General features: G+C 53.3%; 1 protein-coding gene across 1 annotated transcript in view; it reads left to right on the top strand.

Annotated features, from left to right (window-relative positions):
- The first annotated feature begins 3,053 nt into the window (after positions 1–3,053).
- Positions 3,054–19,412, top strand: part of LOC132383711 (echinoderm microtubule-associated protein-like 3) — a 107,316-nt gene continuing 90,957 nt past the window's right edge. The window contains exon 1 of the mRNA XM_059954899.1: positions 3,054–3,300. Within this exon, the coding sequence (XP_059810882.1) occupies positions 3,273–3,300 (28 nt within the window). The 5' untranslated portion in view covers positions 3,054–3,272. The remainder of the gene's footprint in view (positions 3,301–19,412) is intronic.

Below are 19,412 nucleotides of genomic sequence, written 5' to 3'. Positions count from 1 at the left end.
ATCGCAGATCCAATATCATATAACCAAATAACAATTACAGCACGGAAACAGGCCATCTCGGCCCTTTTAGTCCGTGCCGAACGCTTACTCTCACCTAGTCCCACTGACCCATATAACCATATCACGATTACAGAACGGAAACAGGCCATCTCGGCCCTTTTAGTCCGTGCCCAACGCTTACTCTCACCTAGTCCCACTGACCCATATAACCATATCACGATTACAGAACGGAAACAGGCCATCTCGGCCCTTCTAGTCCGTGCCCAACACTTACTCTCACCTAGTCCCACTGACCCATATAACCATATAACGATTACAGAACGGAAACAGGCCATCTCGGCCCTTCTAGTCCGTGCCCAACACTTACTCTCACCTAGTCCCACTGACCCATATAACCATATCACGATTACAGAACGGAAACAGGCCATCTCGGCCCTTTTAGTCCGTGCCGGACCTAGTCCCACCGACCCGCACTCAGCCCATAACCCTCCATTCCTTTCCTGTCCATATACCATCCAATTCTACTTTAAATGACAATATCGAACCTGCCTCTCCCACTTCTACCGGAAGCTCGTTCCACACAGCTATCACTCTCTGAGTAAGGAAATTCCCCCTCGTGTTACCCTTAAACTTTTGCCCCCTAACTCTCAACTCATGTCCTCTTGTTGGAATCTCCCCTACCCTCAATGGAAACAGCCTATCCATGTCAACTCTATCTATCCTTCTCAAAATTTTAAATACCTTGATCAAATCCCCCCTCAACCTTCTACACTCCAAAGAATAAAGACCTAACTTGTTCAGCCTTTCTCTGTAACTTAGGTGCTGAAACCCAGGTAACATTCTAGTAAATCTCCTCTCTACTCTCTCTGTTCTGTTGACATCTTTCCTATAGTTCGGTGACCAGAACTGTACACAATACTCCAAATTCGGCCTCACCAAGGCCTTGTGCAATTTTAACACTACATCCCAAACATTACATATCACATGCTCTCCCGCTGGGACTTCTACACATTGACAAAGGAAACCTCCCCAAACACATTTGTCAAACTCTATCCCACCTAGTCCTTTCACAGTTTGGGACTCCCAGTCGATACGTGGGAAGTTAAAATCACCTGCCCTAACGACACCGTGTTTCTAGCAGCAGTCTGCGAACTCTCCACAAATTTGTTCCCTCGGGCTGTTGGGAGGTCTGTAACACAGCCCCATTAATGTGGTCAGAACTTTCTTAATTCTCAGTTCCACCCATATTGCCTCACTGGATGAGCTGTCTGGTCTGTCCTGACGGAGCACTGCCGTGACGATTTCACTGACTAGTAACGCCACCCCTCCTCCTTTAATCCCTCCTGCTCCGTCACATCTCGGCAGACCGAGTTGACAGTCCTGCCCCTCCTACGACCAAGTCTCGCTGCTGGCTGCAGTGTCCCAGTTCCAGGCGTCGATCCATGCCCTCGGCTCATCGGCCTTTCCTACCAGACTTCTCGCACTGAAATGCACGCGACACAGGGCACCGGGCTCCACCTTCTGATTCCTGACTTTGAGACCTCGCCAGCGTCTCCACTACCAAACGGTTTCTGGCACTCCGGTTCCCACCCCCCTCGCAACTAGTTTAAACCCAGCCGTGCAGCGCTAACAAACCTTCCCGCTGGGATGTCAGCTCCCCGCCCTCCAGTTCAGGTGCAAACCGTCCCTTCTGTACAGGTCCCACCTTCCCTGGAAGAGAGCCCAACGATTCAAAAACAAATTGCCTTCACGCACATGCGGACAACTGGACACTTCACGCTCCAAGCTGCATTTAAAATTTAACCTCCAATCCATATTCAGATCTGAAGACCGGTTGCTGGATATTGTTAATATTTCCAAACCCCCAAATACGCACCCCCCCTCCAACACTCTACGAGGGAAATCTTTTCCCTCGCTGCCTCAACTGCAAACCCCTCAATTCCAGTTGAAAATGATGTTGCAAGCTCCAGTAAATATTATCATCCACGTTCACCCCCTGCCCAACGGGATCTCAGCTGAGGGAGGGAGGGCCTGGTTACTGTTGCTTGTTCGGTAGTTACACGTCGTCCTAGCCAGGGTCACAGGGCAGTGGAGGGCGAGGGAAGAGGTGACGAGGGACCGCAGGAAGGAGACACCCCCCTCCCGCACTCACGGTGCGCAGCGTCGTCCCGACTGTGTGGAGCTCCCTCACCACCACTCCCACGTTATGTGGTTGTACAGGTTTGGTCACCGACCTGCAGGAGAGATGTAAATAAGGTTGAAAGCGGGCCGAGAAAATTTACAAGGATGTTGTTGGGTCTGGAGGACCCGAGTTACAGGGAAAGATCGAAAGGGTCAGGACTTTATTCTTTGGAACGCAGAAGATTGAGGGGAGATTGGATAGAGGTATACAAAATTATTAGGGGTATAAATAGGGTAAATGCAAGCAGGCTTTTGCCACCGAGGTTGGGTGGGATGACAACCGGAGGCTGGGGGTTAAGGGTGAAAGGTGAGAAGTTGAAGGGGAACCACAGCAGAGGAAACTGGCCATTCAGCCCTTCTAGTCTGTGCCGGAACTTTACTCCGCTCGCCCCACTGCCTTGCGCCCAGTCCAGGACTCTCCCATCCAATTTATTCTTAAAACCTAAGAGTGAGTGCGTCAGGTGGCAGGAGGGGAAACCTCTTCATTTAGCGTGTGAGTGTGTGGAGTGAGCTGACAGCACAAGTGGAGCATAGCAGCTCGATTTCAGCATTTAAGCGAAGTTTTGGAGAGGTGCTGTGGATGGGAGGGCTATGGTCCCGATGCAGATCATTGGGAGCAGGCAGTTTAAATAGTTGAGCACGGACTAGATGGGCTGAAGGGCCTGTTTCTGTGCTGTACTTTTCTATGAAGCTGCCATACACAAGTGTGGAGCCCTTCTCACTCCCCCTCCCCCGCCGGCGCGGCGCTCCCTCCCGACCCACGGATTGTGTGACCCTTCCCCCGGCCCACAACGCGGCGCTCCCTCACTCCCCCCCCTCCCCTGCGGCGGCGCGGCGCTCCCTCCGAGGCCGAGGCCGGGAGTTGAGCGAACCTGAGGGGGTGGTGGGGAGGAGGAGCGTCCGACACCGGGAAGGGGCGGCGCGCTGCCGCGTCCGACCCGCCCTGTCGCAATGGCCCCGTTTCCCCAGGCGCCCTCCGGGCCGGGCGCTCGCTGAACTGGGATCTTGCCGTGCCCCTGATCTCCCCGCCAGGCCGCTCCGCTCCCCTCCCCTCCTCCCTCCCTCCCCCCTCTCCCCGACATCGCCTCGGAATGGACGACTCCACGGTTCACAGTTTTCGTGAGTAAACTCAACTTGAAAAAAGTTTTGCCAAAGTTTATTTTGGAAGGAGGGAGGGGATGAAAGTGGGAGTCAGGTCCCCGTTCCCGGATCGGGAGCTCTCCCGTCCTGAAATTCGCAGCCGCCAACCCCCTGCGGGTCGGCGGGGCCACTTTAACCCCCTCCTGTCCGTTTTCCGAACAGGAAGTAGTCTGGTTGGATGTCGCCGGCCCGGACACTGTCCCCCCGCCCCGCCCGTCTCGTGGCGGGACCCCGAAGGGCGGCGGGGTATCAGCCGGCGGGGCAGTTAGGAGTTAAACCCGCCAGGTGCTAGTCACGTGCGAGGGGAGTGTTCTGCCTCACTCCCACTTTCCCCCGTGGGATCTTCCCGTGCACCGGGAGCCGTGGCTGGGTGCGGGGGCGGGGGCGGGGGCGGTGGGGTGGGGGGGGGAGAAGGACGGGCGCCCTTGGGCAGCCTTCTCCTGTCCTGGGTGAGGAGGGGGAGAGGGGCCCCGACCCTCTCGGGCTGGGGATGGATCACTCACCCCCATCAGCGGGGTGGAGGAAATGGGTCAACGAACCCCTCCCCCGCCCCCGGGGAGGGGGTTCCGAGGGGGGCGGGTGACGGGGAAGGCGTGCCCACGCTGCCCGCCCCCACCCCCACGACCCGGAGGCGATGAGCACCTGGTCGGTAGATTAGTTTGGTCATTGTAAATTGTCCTGTGACTAGGCTGGGGTAAAATCAGTCGGTTGAGGGTAGGGCCTGTTACCCACCGTGTCACTAAATTAAATAAATTAAATTTATTTATTTTCTAAACTACAGCTCAGGAAAGGCCTTTCGGCCCTTCGAGCCATGCTGCCCAGCAGTCCCCAAACACAACCCTAGCCTAATCACGGGGCGATTTACAATGACCAATTGACCCAGTAACGGGCACGTCACTGGACTGTGGGAGGAAACCGGAGGAATCCCGCGCGGACGCAGGGAGAGCGTACGAACTCCTCGCAGTCAGCGGCAGGAATGGAACCCAACCGTTACTGTAAACCGCAGTGCTAACCAGCAGTGCCCACCGACAGTGGCAAGGTTTCCCTCTGCGGGACCTTCCCATGTAGATTGGGGACCCGAGGGGAGAGCGTTGCAGAGAGAGGGGTCCGGCGGTCAGTGGGCCCCCCCCTGCGGGCTGGGCGAGCGAGGAGTGTGCGCGGGGTGCGCCGGAGGGAAACTGCTGCCAAGTCTCGCACACGACGGCAACGACAAACCAGACTCTGCTTCTGCCGGCGAGCCGGCCCGAAACTGCTTGCTTACGTCCCCCCCCCACGCGGAGGCCCGCGGGTCCCGCCACGCTTTCCACTGCCAGTCCTAGCGGCAGTACGCCGAGAGGCTTGGATGGGGTAGAGGGCCGGCATCTTTACACCCCGGGGTCAAAAGGTCTGACAGTAGGAGGCATACGTTTAAGGTGAAAGGTGCAAATTTGAGTCTGTCCCGCCATCCCATCATGGCAGATTTATTGTCCCTCTCCACCCCATTCTCCTGACTTCTCCCCGTAACCTTTGACACCCTGATTAATTAAGAAGCTATCAACCTCCGCCTTAAATACGCCCAATGACTCGGCCTCCACAGCCCCCTGAGGCAACGAATTCCACAGATTCACCTCCCTCTGGATAAAGGATCTCTGTTCCAAATGGATAGCCCTCTATTCTGACTCTCCCCTCTGGTCCTGGACTCCCCCACTGTAGGAAACATCCTCTCCACATCCACTCTATCTGTGTCCTCTGGTCCCAGACTCCCCCACTATAGGAAACATCCTCTCCACATCCACTCTATTTGTGTCCTCTGGTCCTAGACTCCCCCACTATAGGAAACATCCTCTCCACATCCACTCTATCTGTGTCCTCTGGTCCTAGACTCCCCCACTACAGGAAACATCCTCTCCACATCCACTCTATCTGTGTCCTCTGGTCCTAGACTCCCCCACTATAGGAAACGTCCTCTCCACATCCACTCTATCTGTGTCCTCTGGTCCTAGACTCTCCCACTATAGGAAACATCCTCTCCACATCCACTCTATCTGTGTCCTCTGGTCCTAGACTCCCCCACTACAGGACACATCCTCTCCACATCCACTCTATCTGTGTCCTCTGGTCCTAGACTCCCCCACTATAGGAAACATCCTCTCCACATCCACTCTATTTGTGCCCTCTGGTCCTAGACTCCCCCAATATAGGAAACAGCCTCTCCACATCCACTCTATCTGTGTCCTCTGGTCCTAGACTCCCCCACTATAGGAAACATCCTCTCCACATCCACTCTGTCTGTGTCCTCTGGTCCTAAACTCCCCCACTATAGGAAACATCCTCTCCACATCCACTCTATCTGTGTCCTCTGGTCCTAGACTCCCCCACTATAGGAAACATCCTCTCCACATCCACTCTATCTGTGTCCTCTGGTCCTAGACTCCCCCACTACAGGACACATCCTCTCCACATCCACTCTATCTGTGTCCTCTGGTCCTAGACTCCCCCACTATAGGACACATCCTCTCCACATCCACTCTATCTGTGTCCTCAGGTCCTAGACTCCCCCACTACAGGAAACATCCTCTCCACATCCACTCCATCTGTGTCTTCTGGTCCTAGTCTCCCCCACTATAGGAAACATCCTCTCCACATCCACTCTATCTGTGTCCCCTGGTCCTAGACTCCCCCACTATAGGAAACATCCTCTCCACATCCACTCTATCTGTGTCCTCTGGTCCTAAACTCCCCACGATAGGAAACATCCTCTCCACATCCACTCCATCTGTGTCCTCTGGTCGTAGACTCCCCCACTATAGGAAACATCCTCTCCACATCCACTCTATCTGTGTCCTCTGGTCCTACACTCCCCCACTACAGGAAACATCCTCTCCACATCCACTCTATCAAGGCTTTTCGATATTCAATAGGCTTCAATGAGATCCTTCCCCCTCCATTCTTCTAAACTCCAGCGAGTACAGGCCCAGAGCTGTCAAATGTGCCTCGTGCATTAACCCTTTCAATGCAGGATCATTCTCGTGAAGCCCCTCTGGACCCTCTCCAATGCCAGCAGGCTCTCTGTGAGAGTGTGACAGGGAGAGTGGTTTGTCACAGGGAGTTCAAAGTAAACTTGTTATCAAAGAGCATACATGTGACCGTAACCCACCCCGAGATTCATCTTCCTGTGGGCATTCACAGTAAACACAAAGGAACGCCATGGAGTTAATGAAAGACCACACACAGGATGGGGGGGGGGGGAGCGGAAACTGGCATGCAAAGACAACAAATTGTGCAAGAAGAATTTTTTTTTTAAATGAGCAGTCAGCATTGAGGATGTGAGAGGAAGAGTCGTAGAAAGTGAGTCCGGGGCTTGTGGGAACAGTCCAGGGTCGGGGTGTCCGGAGCCCGCCCGTGGTCAGCAGCGTCTTCGACGCCCGCGGCCTGAGGGGAGGGCACAGCTGGCAGGCCAGGCTTGGCACGCTGCCCCCCCCCCCCCCGAGCACTGCCAAGCCCTCGGCTTGTGGTCTGCATGACCACGCTGTTTTATTGAAAAAAAACACACCCGGCGTCCGAATCAGGCGAGCTGATCAGCTCTGAAACCACAAACGGAGCTGCCAAGTGGCAGTGCAGAAGCCAAACTTTCACCTCACCGCCACCATTTTAACCCTCATACCCACCCGTGCTATCCCATTTGGGCCGAGTGGCTTAAGTCCCGGGGTCCTGCCTTGGTCAGGGTGTCACAGGGCAGAGGCAGGAGAAAAGGGGTTGAGAGGGATAGTAACTGACGGAATGGCAGAGCAGACTCAAATCTCAAAGACACTTTACTATCAAAATCCATCTGCTTGCTTCCTGCCTGTCACACCGCACGGATCTGGGGCCGATCTAACCAGATTGCTAAAAAAGGAAAGTAATAATAAATAAAAAGCAATAAATATCGAGAATATGAGACGACATAGACTGTTGAGTCTGAAGGCTGATAAGTCCCCGGGACCAGATCGTCTGTACTTAAGGAGGTGGCTCTAGAAATCGCATTTTCCAATGTTCTATAGATTCAGGAACAGTTCCTGCTGACTGGAGGGTGGCTAGTGTTGTCCCACTTTTCAAGAAAGGAGGGAGAGAGAAAACAGGGAATTATAGACCGTTTAGCCTGACATCAGTGGTGGGAAAGATGCTGGAGTCAATTATAAAAGAGGAATTTACGACACATTTGGATAGCAGTAACAGAATCAGTCAGAGTCAGCATGGATTTATGAAGGGAAAATCATGCTTGACTAATCTTCTGGAATTTTTTGAGGATGTAACTATGAAAATTGTCAAGGGAGAGCCAGTGGATGTAGTGTACCTGGACTTCCAGAAAGCTTTTGATAAAGTCCCACGTAGGAGATTAGTGGGCAAAATTAGGGCACATGGTATTGGGGGCAGAGTGCTGACATGGATTGAAAATTGGCTGGCTGACAGGAAACAGAGTAGTGATTAACGGGTCCCTTTCGGAATGGCAGGCTGTGACCGGTGGGGTACCGCAAGGTTCGGTGCTGGGACTGCAGCTGTTTACAATATACATTAATGATTTAGATGAAGGGATTAAAAGTAACATTAGCAAATTTGCTGATGACAGAAAGCTGGGTGGCAGTGTGAAATGTCAGGAGGATGTTATGAGAATGCAGGGTGACTTGGACAGGTTGCGTGAGTGGGCAAATGTATGGCAGATGCAGTTTAATGTGGATAAATGTGAGGTTATCCACTTTGGTGGCAAGAACAGGAAGGCAGATTACTATCTAAATAGAGTCAAGTTAGGAAAAGGGGAAGTACAACGAGATCTAAGTGTTCTTGTACATCAGTCACTGAAAGTAAGCATGCAGGTTACAGCAGGCAGTGAAGAAAGCTAATGGCATGCTGGCTTTTATAACAAGAGGAATTGAGTATAGGAGTAAAGAGGTCCTTCTGCAGCTGTACAGGGCCCTGGTGAGACCCCACCTGGAGTATTGTGTGCAGTTTTGGTCTCCAAATTTGAGGAAAGACATTCTTGCTATTGAGGGAGTGCAGTGTAGGTTCACAAGGTTAATTCCCGGAATGGCGGGACTGGCATATGTTGAAAGATTGGAGCAACTGGGCTTGTATACACTGGAATTTAGAAGGATGAGAGGGGATCTGATTGAAACGTATAAGATTATTAAGGGATTGGACACACTGGAGGCAGGAAGCATGTTCCCGCTGATGGGTGAGTCCAGAACTAGAGGCCACAGTTTAAGAATAAGGGGTCGGCCATTTAGAACAGAGATGCGGAAAAACTTTTTCACCCAGAGAGTGGTGGATATGTGGAATGCTCTGCCCCAGAAGGCAGTGGAGGCCAAGTCTCTGGATGTATTCAAGAGAGAGTTAGATAGAGCTCTTATAGATAGCGGGGTCAAGGGATATGGGGAGAGGGCAGGAACGGGGTACTGATTGTGTATGATCAGCCATGATCACAGTGAATGGTGGTGCTGGCTCAAAGGGCCGAATGGCCTACTCCTACACCTACTGTCTATTGTCTATTGAAGAGCCCTTGAAAGTGAGTCCATGGTTGTGGGAACAGTTCAGTGATGGGGTGAGTGAAGTTATCTCCTCTGGCTCAGGAGCCTGATGGCTGATAGTTGAGACTCGATGGGCCAAATGGCCTGATTCTGCCCCTATGCCTCTGTGATCTAATTATTGACATTATTGAAATTAGTTTACTGTTGTTAAAAACTTCAAAGGGCACTCCCCCCACCCCCCTGTTTTGTCACATCAATATATCAAGGCAGCCCAAGGTGAAACAATTCTAGAGTATAGTTCAAAGTTCAAAGTAAATTTTATTATCAGAGTACTGTAGGTATACGTCAGCACATACAACCCTGAGTTGAATCTCCCTGCGGCCATACTCAGCCAATATATAGAAGAGTATCTCTAACAGGATCAATGAAAGATCAACCAGCGTGCAGAAGACAAAGAACTGTTCAAATGCAAATATAAACAAATAGCAATAAATAACGAGAACATGAGATAAAGAGTCCTTAAAGTGAGATCATTGGTTGTGGGAACATCTCAATGGACGGGCAAGTGAGTGTGGTTATATCCTTTTGTTCGTGAGCCTGATGGTTGAGGGGTGATAACTGTTCCTGAACCTGGTGGTGCGAGTCCTGAGGCTCCTGTACCTCCTTCCTGATGGTTGAGGGGTAATAACTGTTCCTGAACCTGGTGGTGTGAGTCCTGAGGCTCCTGTACCTTCTACCTGATGGTTGAGGGGTAATAACTGTTCCTGAACCTGGTGGTGCGAGTCCTGAGGCTCCTGTACCTCCTACCTGATGGTTGAGGGGTAGTAACTGTTCCTGAACCTGGTGGTGCGAGTCCTGAGGCTCCTGTACCTCCTACCTGATGGTTGAGGGGTAGTAACTGTTCCTGAACCTGGTGGTGCGAGTCCTGAGGCTCCTGGACCTCCTTCCTGATGGTTGAGGGGTAATAACTGTTCCTGAACCTGGTGGTGCGAGTCCTGAGGCTCCTGTATCTCCTTCCTGATGGTTGAGGGGTGGTAACTGTTCCTGAACCTGGTGGTGTGAGTCCTGAGGCTCCTGTACCTTCTACCTGATGGTTGAGGGGTAATAACTGTTCCTGAACCTGGTGGTGTGGGTCCCGAGGCTCCTGTACCTTCTCCCTGATGGCAGCAGCGAGAAGAGAGCCTGGCCTGGGCGGTGGGGGTCCCTGCTCTTTCCTGCGAGCGTTCCATGTAGAAGTGCTCGGCGGTGGGGAGGGCTTTACCCGTATCCACTACTTTTGGTGGGATTTTCCTTTCGAGGCCGTTGGTGTTTCCGTCCCAGGCCGTGATGCAGCCAGTCGGTACGCTCTCCACCACACATCGACCGAAGTCCTGGACGCCATGATGAATCTTTGCTGGCGCTGGCGTGCTTGCTTCACAAGCTGCCATGTTCCAGTTGGAGAGGGCAGTGCGGGTATTCTCCACGGTCTCCGTCTACCCTCTGCCTCAGTAAAGCAGCCTATCCCCCCCCCCACCACCACCACAGGCATTAAAAAAAATTCCTCTCCCTCCCCCGTTCCTCTATTCTCCACTCTGGCCTCTTACCTCTTCTCACCTACCCCTGGGTCCCCTCCTCCTTCCCTTTCTGCCACGGTCCACTCTCCTGTCAGATTCCTTCCTCTCCAGCCCTTTACCTCTCCCGTTCACCAGGCTTCACCTGTCACCTTCCAGCCTGTCCTCCCCCCCCCCCACCTTTTTAATCTGGCGTCTACCCCCTTCCTTTTCAGTCCCGTCGAGGGGCCTCGGCCCGAAACGCTGGCTGTCCGTTCCTCTCCGCGGTCGCTGCCCGACGTGCTGAGCTCCTGCAGCATCTGGTGTGTATTGCTCAGGATTTCCAGCGTTGGCGGGCTTGTGAATCGTCCGCTTTAATTCTGCCCCCCCCCCCCAACCCCATCGGGCACAAGACGCAAAATCCTGAAAGCCGGTCCCGCCAGGCTGAAGGATTGCCTCTCCCCCGCTGTTGTCAGACTCTTGAATGGTCCCCCGGAGGGACTATACGGGTACCATCTCCCCCATCGCGGCCCCTGCAGGTTATTGCCTGCCCGCACTGCCCTCCCTCTCGGTGACCGCGACTCTTCGTTCCGTCCTTGCCGAGGGGCCAACGCAGTGGCTACCCTAAGCCATTGTCCTCAAATGCTGAGACCAACTCAAGTCAAGTCACTTTTATTGTCATTTCGACCATAACTGCCGGTACAGTACACTGTAAAAATGAGACAACGTTTTTCAGGACCATGGTGTTACATGACACAGTACAAAAACTAGACTGAACTACGTAAAAAACAACACAGAGAAAGCTACACTGGACTACAGACCTACCCAGGACTGCATAAAGTGCACAAAACAGTGCAGGCATTACAATAAATAATAAACAGGACAATAGGGCAGTAAGGTGTCAGTCCAGGCTCTGGGTATTGAGGAGTCTGATGGCTTGGGGGAAGAAACTGTTACATAGTCTGGTCGTCAGAGCCCGAATGCTTCGGTGCCTTTTCCCAGACGGCAGGAGGGAGAAGAGTTTGTATGAGGGGTGCGTGGGGCCCTTCATAATGCTGTTTGCTTTGCGGATGCAGCGTGTAGTGTAAATATCCGTGATTGCGAGAAGAGAGACCCCCGATGATCTCAGCTGACCTCACTATCCGCTGCAGGGCCTTGTGATCCGAGATGGTGCAATTCCTGAACCAGGCAGTGATGCAGCTGCTCAGGATGCTCTCAATACGACCCCTGTAGAATGTGATGAGGATGGGGGGGGGTGGGGGTGGGAGATGGACTTTCCTCAGCCGTCGCAGAAAGTAGAGACGCTGCTGGGCTTTCTTTGCTATGGAGCTGGTGTTGAGGGAGCAGGTGAGATTCTCCGCCAGGTGAACACCAAGAAATTCGGCGCTCTTAACGATCTCTACCGAGGAGCCGTCGATGTTCAGCGGGAAGTGGTCGCTCCGTGCCCTCCTGAAGTCAACGACCATCTCTTTTGTTTTGTTCACATTCAGAGACAGGTTGTCGGCTCTGCACCAGTCCGTCAGCCGCTGCACCTCCTCTCTGTAAGCTGACTCGTCGTTCTTGCTGATGAGACCCACCATGGTCGTGTCATCGGCGAACGTGACGATGTGGTCCGAGCTGTGTGTTGCTCGCTGGGGGTTCAATTCCCAACCCTGTCTGTAAGGAGTTTGTACGATCCCCCCGTGACCACGTGGATTTCCTCTGGGTGCTCCGGTTGGACGTGTGACGGAGAAAGTGCTGACTGGCTGCCTCACGGCCTGTTGGGGAAGCACCAATGCCCATGAACGGAAAATCCTACGAAAGGTGGAAGATTCGGCCCAGTCCATCACAGCAGATCTCACTCCACTCTTTAGGAAGGGTGGAAGCCAAAAGAGAGGACATTATAGGCCGGTTAGCCTAACCTCCGTGGCCGGGAAAGTGTTGGGAGTCTATTGTTAAGGGTGAGGTTTTGACATACTTGATAAAACAGGCCAAAGTCAGTCAGCAGGGTTTCTATAAAAGGGGAAATCTTGCCTGACAAACCTGTTAGAGTTCTTTGAGGAAGTAACAAGCAGGGTGGACAAAGGAGACGCAGTGAATGTCATTTACTCGGATTTTCATAAAGCATTTGATAAGATAATATCCTGTGGTTTTACAGGAAAGTACTGGCGTGTTTAGCAGAATGACTGACAGGCAGGAGGCAGGAGTGGGAATAAAAGGGGCCTTTTCTGGTTGGCTGCCGGTGACTGGTGTTCCTCAGGGGTCAGTATTGGGACTGCTGCTTTTCACATTGTTTGTCAGTGATTTGGATAACGAGTTGATGGCTTTGTGACAGAGTTTGTGGATAATATGAAGTTAGTGGAGGGGTAGGTTGTGCTGAGGAAGCAATATGATTGCAGCAGGACTTGGACAAATTGGAAGAATTGGCAAAAAAGTGGCAGATGGAATACGTTGTTGGGAAATGTACGATAATGCATTTTGGTAAAAGGAACACTAGTGCGGACTGTTATCTAAATGGGGAGAAGGTTCAAACATCAGAGGTGCAGAGGGACTTAGGAGTCCTCGTGCAAGACTCCCAGGAGGTTAATTTACAGGTTGAGTCTGTGGTAAAGAAGGCAAATGCAGTGTTGGCATTTATTTCAAGGGGACTAGAATATAAAAGCAAGGAGATAATGCTGAGCCTTTATCAGACACCAGTCAGGCCGCACTGGGAGAGTATTGTCGACAGTGTTGGGCCCCATATCTCTGAAAAGATGTATTGTCATTGGAGAGAGTCCAGAGGAGGTTCACAAGGGATGGTTCCAGGAATGAAGGGGTTAACGTACGAGGAGCATTTGGCAGCTTTGGGCCAGTACTCACTGGAATTTAGAAGAATGCGGGGGGACCTCAATGAAACCTTCCGAATGTTGGAAGGACTGAACAGGGTGGGTGTGGAGAGGGTGTTTCCTGGGGTGGGGGTATCCAGGACTAGAGGGCACAGCCTCAAAATTGAGGGGCGACCCTTTAAGCCAGAGGTATGGGGGAACTTTTTTTTTAGCCAGAGAGCAGTGAATCTGTGGACAGACTGCAGTGGACACCAAGACTGTGGGCATATCTAAGGTGGAAATTGATCGTCTCCTGATTGGTCAGGGCATCAAAGGATTGGGTGAGAAGGCAGGTGTATGGGGTCAAGTGGGATCCGGGATCAGCCATGATGGAATGGTGGAGCAGACTCGATGGGCTGAATGGCCTACTTCTGCTCCTATGCCTTATGGGTAAAACCCTCCCAACCATTGAGCACATCTACATGAAACGCTGTCGTAGGAAAGCAGCATCCATCATCAGGGATCCCCACCGCCCAGGCCGTGCTCTCTTCTCACTGCTGCCATCAGGTAGAAGGTACGGGAGCCTCAGGACTCGCACCACCAGGTTCAGGAACAATTACCACCCCTCAACCATCAGGAAGGAAGTAAAGGAGCCTCAGGACCCGCACCACCAGGTTCAGGAACAGTTACTACCCCTCAACCATCAGGTAGAAGGTACAGGAGCCTCAGGACCCGCACCACCAGGTTCAGGAACAGTTACTACCCCTCAATTATCAGGCTCTTGGACAAAAGGGGGTAACGACACTCACTTGCCCATCCATTGAGATGTTCCCACAACCAGTGATCTCACTTTAAGGACTCTTTATCTCACGTTCTCGTTATTTATTGCTATTTATTTATATTTGCACTGGCACAGTTTGTTGTCTTCTGCACTGCGGCTGATCCTGTTTACAGTTACTATTCTATAAATTTGCTGAGTATGCCCGCAGGGACTTTGATGATCAAGTTTACGTTGAACTCTCTTCCTCCCGAAGAAGTGCGGTCCCAGGTTAGTGGCGTGCAGGCGTGCTGCTATCTGCAGGGAGCCTGCCAGCACTCGCAGGCTGCCCCCCCCCCCCGTACAACCCTCGCTGATTTGATTCGACGCCAGCGTTGCGTGTTCCGAAGTTTACACGACGGGGGGGGGGGGGGAGGGGGGGGAGAAAAAAATCTAATCCCTCAATTTAAATCTTCTCCCCCTGTGGCTTAATTTCCTCCTTTGTATTTTTGTTAAACCCCCCCCCCACCCCACCGTGAGACCACGAGTGGTGGGGTGGAGATACGGCTGTGCCAGAGGAGGGGTAAGGTGCACCTTCCCTCCACTAGTCTGGGAACAGACAACAGACCACCCCAGCGGTGAGGTCCGAGTCACACATCTGTGCACAGAATTAACAGGAACCGCCCCCTCTCTCCCAGTAGACCCCGGCGATTACAAAATCAACAGCGGTGTAGACAAGGCAGAGGAAAGAATCCTCACTCCCCAGGGCGGAAGTGTCCAGACAGAATCTAAACCAGGTCCATTATCACTGGCGTATGTTGTGAAATCAGTTGTTTTGCTGCAGCAGTATCAGATTTTGGGTGGCCGGGTGGGGATTCGTCTCTGCCAGGGGAGGTGTAGTTCGCTCCGTCCCTCAGCTGGCCTGCGGGTCACCCTTGGGCAAGGTGTGGCACCTGCTTGGTCCCCCCCCCACCCCCGCTCAGGGTCACGTGGACCTCTGGGGGCAGGTGGCGGACGGTCGCATGAGCAGCCGGTGCAGATCGCAAGTCCTGGTTCTGTGACCACCGACGCCAGGCAGACGATCTCTGAGCAGTATTAATAATTGGGGGGTGGGGGACAGCAATCTGGTAAAGACACTGCCCAGAAGGCAGCAATGGCAAACCACTCCCATCAGAAAAAAATTGCCCAGAACAATCACATTCATGGAAAGCCCATGATTGCCCACATGGTGCAACATGGCACAGTGTGATGATGTCATACGACATGGCGCATAATGATGATGGTGTCCATGAGACCCTGCCTCTGATTGAAACGTGTAAAACCCCAAGGGAGGCGGATAGAGTGGGTGTGGAGACAGTTCTTCATCCTGTGGGGGGAATCTGGAATAAAGTTTTAAAAGTTGTGGCAGGCTTGTTTCAGGTGGAAATAGGGTGCAACAGTTGTCCAAATGGGGTGCCATGGTTAGTGTGATTGGAGGCAGAGGAGTCTCCGTGGTCAGTGTGATTGGAGACGGAGAGTCTCCACGGTCAGTGTGATTGGAGACGGAGAGTCTCCGTGGTCAGTGTGATTGGAGACGGAGGAGTCTCCACGGTCAGTGTGATTGGAGACGGAGAGTCCCCACGGTCAGTGTGATTGGAGACGGAGAGTCTCCACGGTCAGTGTGATTGGAGACGGAGAGTCTCCACGGTCAGTGTGATTGGAGACGGAGGAGACTCCACGGTCAGTGTGATTGGAGACGGAGGAGTCTCCAGGGTCAGTGTGATTGGAGACGGAGAGTCTCCACGGTCAGTGTGATTGGAGACGGAGGAGACTCCACGGTCAGTGTGATTGGAGACGGAGGAGTCTCCACGGTCAGTGTGATTGGAGACGGAGAGTCTCCACGGTCAGTGTGATTGGAGACGGAGAGTCTCCATGGTCAGTGTGATTGGAGAAGGAGGAGTCTCCGTGGTCAGTGTGATTGGAGACGGAGGTGCCTCCACGGTCAGTGTGATTGGAGACGGAGGAGTCTCCGTGGTCAGTGTGATTGGAGACGGAGGTGTCTCCACGGTCAGTGTGATTGGAGACGGAGGAGTCTCCGTGGTCAGTGTGATTGGAGACGGAGGAGTCTCCATGGTCAGTGTGATTGGAGACGGAGAGTCTCCACGGTCAGTGTGATTGGAGACGGAGGAGTCTCCACGGTCAGTGTGATTGGAGACGGAGGAGTCTCCACGGTCAGTGTGATTGGAGACGGAGGTGTCTCCACGGTCAGTGTGATTGGAGACGGAGGAGTCTCCACGGTCAGTGTGATTGGAGACGGAGGTGTCTCCACGGTCAGTGTGATTGGAGACGGAGAGTCTCCACGGTCAGTGTGATTGGAGACGGAGGAGTCTCCGTGGTCAGTGTGATTGGAGACGGAGGAGTCTCCGTGGTCAGTGTGATTGGAGACGGAGAGTCTCCACGGTCAGTGTGATTGGAGACGGAGGAGTCTCCACGGTCAGTGTGATTGGAGACGGAGAGTCTCCGTGGTCAGTGTGATTGGAGACGGAGAGTCTCCACGGTCAGTGTGATTGGAGACGGAGGAGTCTCCACGGTCAGTGTGATTGGAGACGGAGAGTCTCCGTGGTCAGTGTGATTGGAGACGGAGAGTCTCCACGGTCAGTGTGATTGGAGACGGAGGAGTCTCCACGGTCAGTGTGATTGGAGACGGAGAGTCTCCACGGTCAGTGTGATTGGAGACGGAGAGTCTCCATGGTCAGTGTGATTGGAGACGGAGGAGTCTCCACGGTCAGTGTGATTGGAGACGGAGGAGTCTCCATGGTCAGTGTGATTGGAGACGGAGAGTCTCCACGGTCAGTGTGATTGGAGACGGAGGAGTCTCCGTGGTCAGTGTGATTGGAGACGGAGGAGTCTCCGTGGTCAGTGTGATTGGAGACGGAGGAGTCTCCGTGGTCAGTGTGATTGGAGACGGAGGTGTCTCCACGGTCAGTGTGATTGGAGACGGAGAGTCTCCACGGTCAGTGTGATTGGAGACGGAGGAGTCTCCGTGGTCAGTGTGATTGGAGACGGAGAGTCTCCACGGTCAGTGTGATTGGAGACGGAGGAGTCTCCACGGTCAGTGTGATTGGAGACGGAGAGTCTCCACGGTCAGTGTGATTGGAGACGGAGGAGTCTCCGTGGTCAGTGTGATTGGAGACGGAGAGTCTCCACGGTCAGTGTGATTGGAGACGGAGAGTCTCCACGGTCAGTGTGATTGGAGACGGAGAGTCTCCACGGTCAGTGTGATTGGAGACGGAGAGTCTCCACGGTCAGTGTGATTGGAGACGGAGGAGTCTCCGTGGTCAGTGTGATTGGAGACGGAGAGTCTCCACGGTCAGTGTGATTGGAGACGGAGAGTCTCCACGGTCAGTGTGATTGGAGACGGAGAGTCTCCACGGTCAGTGTGATTGGAGACGGAGGAGTCTCCACGGTCAGTGTGATTGGAGACGGAGAGTCTCCACGGTCAGTGTGATTGGAGACGGAGAGTCTCCACGGTCAGTGTGATTGGAGACGGAGGAGTCTCCACGGTCAGTGTGATTGGAGACGGAGAGTCTCCACGGTCAGTGTGATTGGAGACGGAGAGTCTCCACGGTCAGTGTGATTGGAGACGGAGAGTCTCCACGGTCAGTGTGATTGGAGACGGAGAGTCTCCACGGTCAGTGTGATTGGAGACGGAGGAGTCTCCACGGTCAGTGTGATTGGAGATGGAGGAGTCTCCGTGGTGAGTGTGATTGGAGACGGAGGAGTCTCCAGGGTCAGTGTGATTGGAGACGGAGGAGTCTCCGTGGTCAGTGTGATTGGAGACGGAGGAGTCTCCGTGGTCAGTGTGATTGGAGACGGAGGAGTCTCCGTGGTCAGTGTGATTGGAGACGGAGAGTCTCCGTGGTCAGTGTGATTGGAGACGGAGAGTCTCCACGGTCAGTGTGATTGGAGACGGAGGAGTCTCCGTGGTCAGTGTGATTGGAGACGGAGAGTCTCCACGGTCAGTGTGATTGGAGACGGAGGAGTCTCCAGGGTCAGTGTGATTGGAGACGGAGGTGTCTCCGTGGTCAGTGTGATTGGAGACGGAGGTGTCTCCGTGGTCAGTGTGATTGGAGACGGAGGTGTCTCCGTGGTCAGTGTGATTGGAGACGGAGAGTCTCCACGGTCAGTGTGATTGGAGACGGAGAGTCTCCACGGTCAGTGTGATTGGAGACGGAGGAGTCTCCATGGTCAGTGTGATTGGAGACGGAGAGTCTCCATGGTCAGTGTGATTGGAGACGGAGGAGTCTCCGTGGTGAGTGTGATTGGAGACGGAGGAGTCTCCGTGGTCAGTGTGATTGGAGACGGAGGTGTCTCCACGGTCAGTGTGATTGGAGACGGAGGAGTCTCCACGGTCAGTGTGATTGGAGACGGAGGTGTCTCCACGGTCAGTGTGATTGGAGACGGAGGAGTCTCCACGGTCAGTGTGATTGGAGACGGAGGAGTCTCCCTGGTCAGTGTGACTGGAGACGGAGGAGTCTCCATGGTTAGTGTGATTGGAGACGGAGGTGTCTCCACGGTCAGTGTGATTGGAGACGGAGGAGTCTCCGTGGTCAGTGTGATTGGAGACGGAGGAGTCTCCGTGGTCAGTGTGATTGGAGACGGAGAGTCTCCACGGTCAGTGTGATTGGAGACGGAGGAGTCTCCATGGTTAGTGTGATTGGAGACGGAGGTGTCTCCACGGTCAGTGTGATTGGAGACGGAGGAGTCTCCGTGGTCAGTGTGATTGGAGACGGAGAGTCTCCATGGTCAGTGTGATTGGAGACGGAGGAGTCTCCGTGGTCAGTGTGATTGGAGACGGAGAGTCTCCACGGTCAGTGTGATTGGAGACGGAGAGTCTCCACGGTCAGTGTGATTGGAGACGGAGAGTCTCCACGGTCAGTGTGATTGGAGACGGAGAGTCTCCACGGTCAGTGTGATTGGAGACGGAGGAGTCTCCACGGTCAGTGTGATTGGAGACGGAGAGTCTCCACGGTCAGTGTGATTGGAGACGGAGAGTCTCCACGGTCAGTGTGATTGGAGACGGAGAGTCTCCACGGTCAGTGTGATTGGAGACGGAGAGTCTCCACGGTCAGTGTGATTGGAGACGGAGGAGTCTCCACGGTCAGTGTGATTGGAGACGGAGGTGTCTCCACAGTCAGTGTGATTGGAGACGGAGGAGTCTCCGTGGTCAGTGTGATTGGAGACGGAGGAGTCTCCACGGTCAGTGTGATTGGAGGCAGAGGAGTGGGTAGTGTTGAGGAAACAGAGAGCCTACAGAGAGACTTGGATAGTTTAGGGGAATGGGCAAAGAAGTGGCAAATGAAATACAATGTTGGAAAGTGTATGGTCATGCACTTTGGTGGAAGAGATAAACAGGCAGACTGTTATTGAGATGGGGAGAGAATTCCAAATGCAGAGATGCAAAGGATACTTGGGAGCCCTTGCACAAGATACCCCAAAGTTTAACCTCCAGGTGGAGTCGGTGGTGAAGAAGGTGAATGCAATGTTGGCATTCATTTCGAGA

Source organism: Hypanus sabinus, chromosome 31, assembly GCF_030144855.1.
Source record: "Hypanus sabinus isolate sHypSab1 chromosome 31, sHypSab1.hap1, whole genome shotgun sequence".
In the NCBI taxonomy this organism is placed as follows: domain Eukaryota; kingdom Metazoa; phylum Chordata; class Chondrichthyes; order Myliobatiformes; family Dasyatidae; genus Hypanus; species Hypanus sabinus.
Note: the sequence above shows the minus strand (reverse complement) of the source record. Positions and strands in the feature narration are given on the sequence as shown.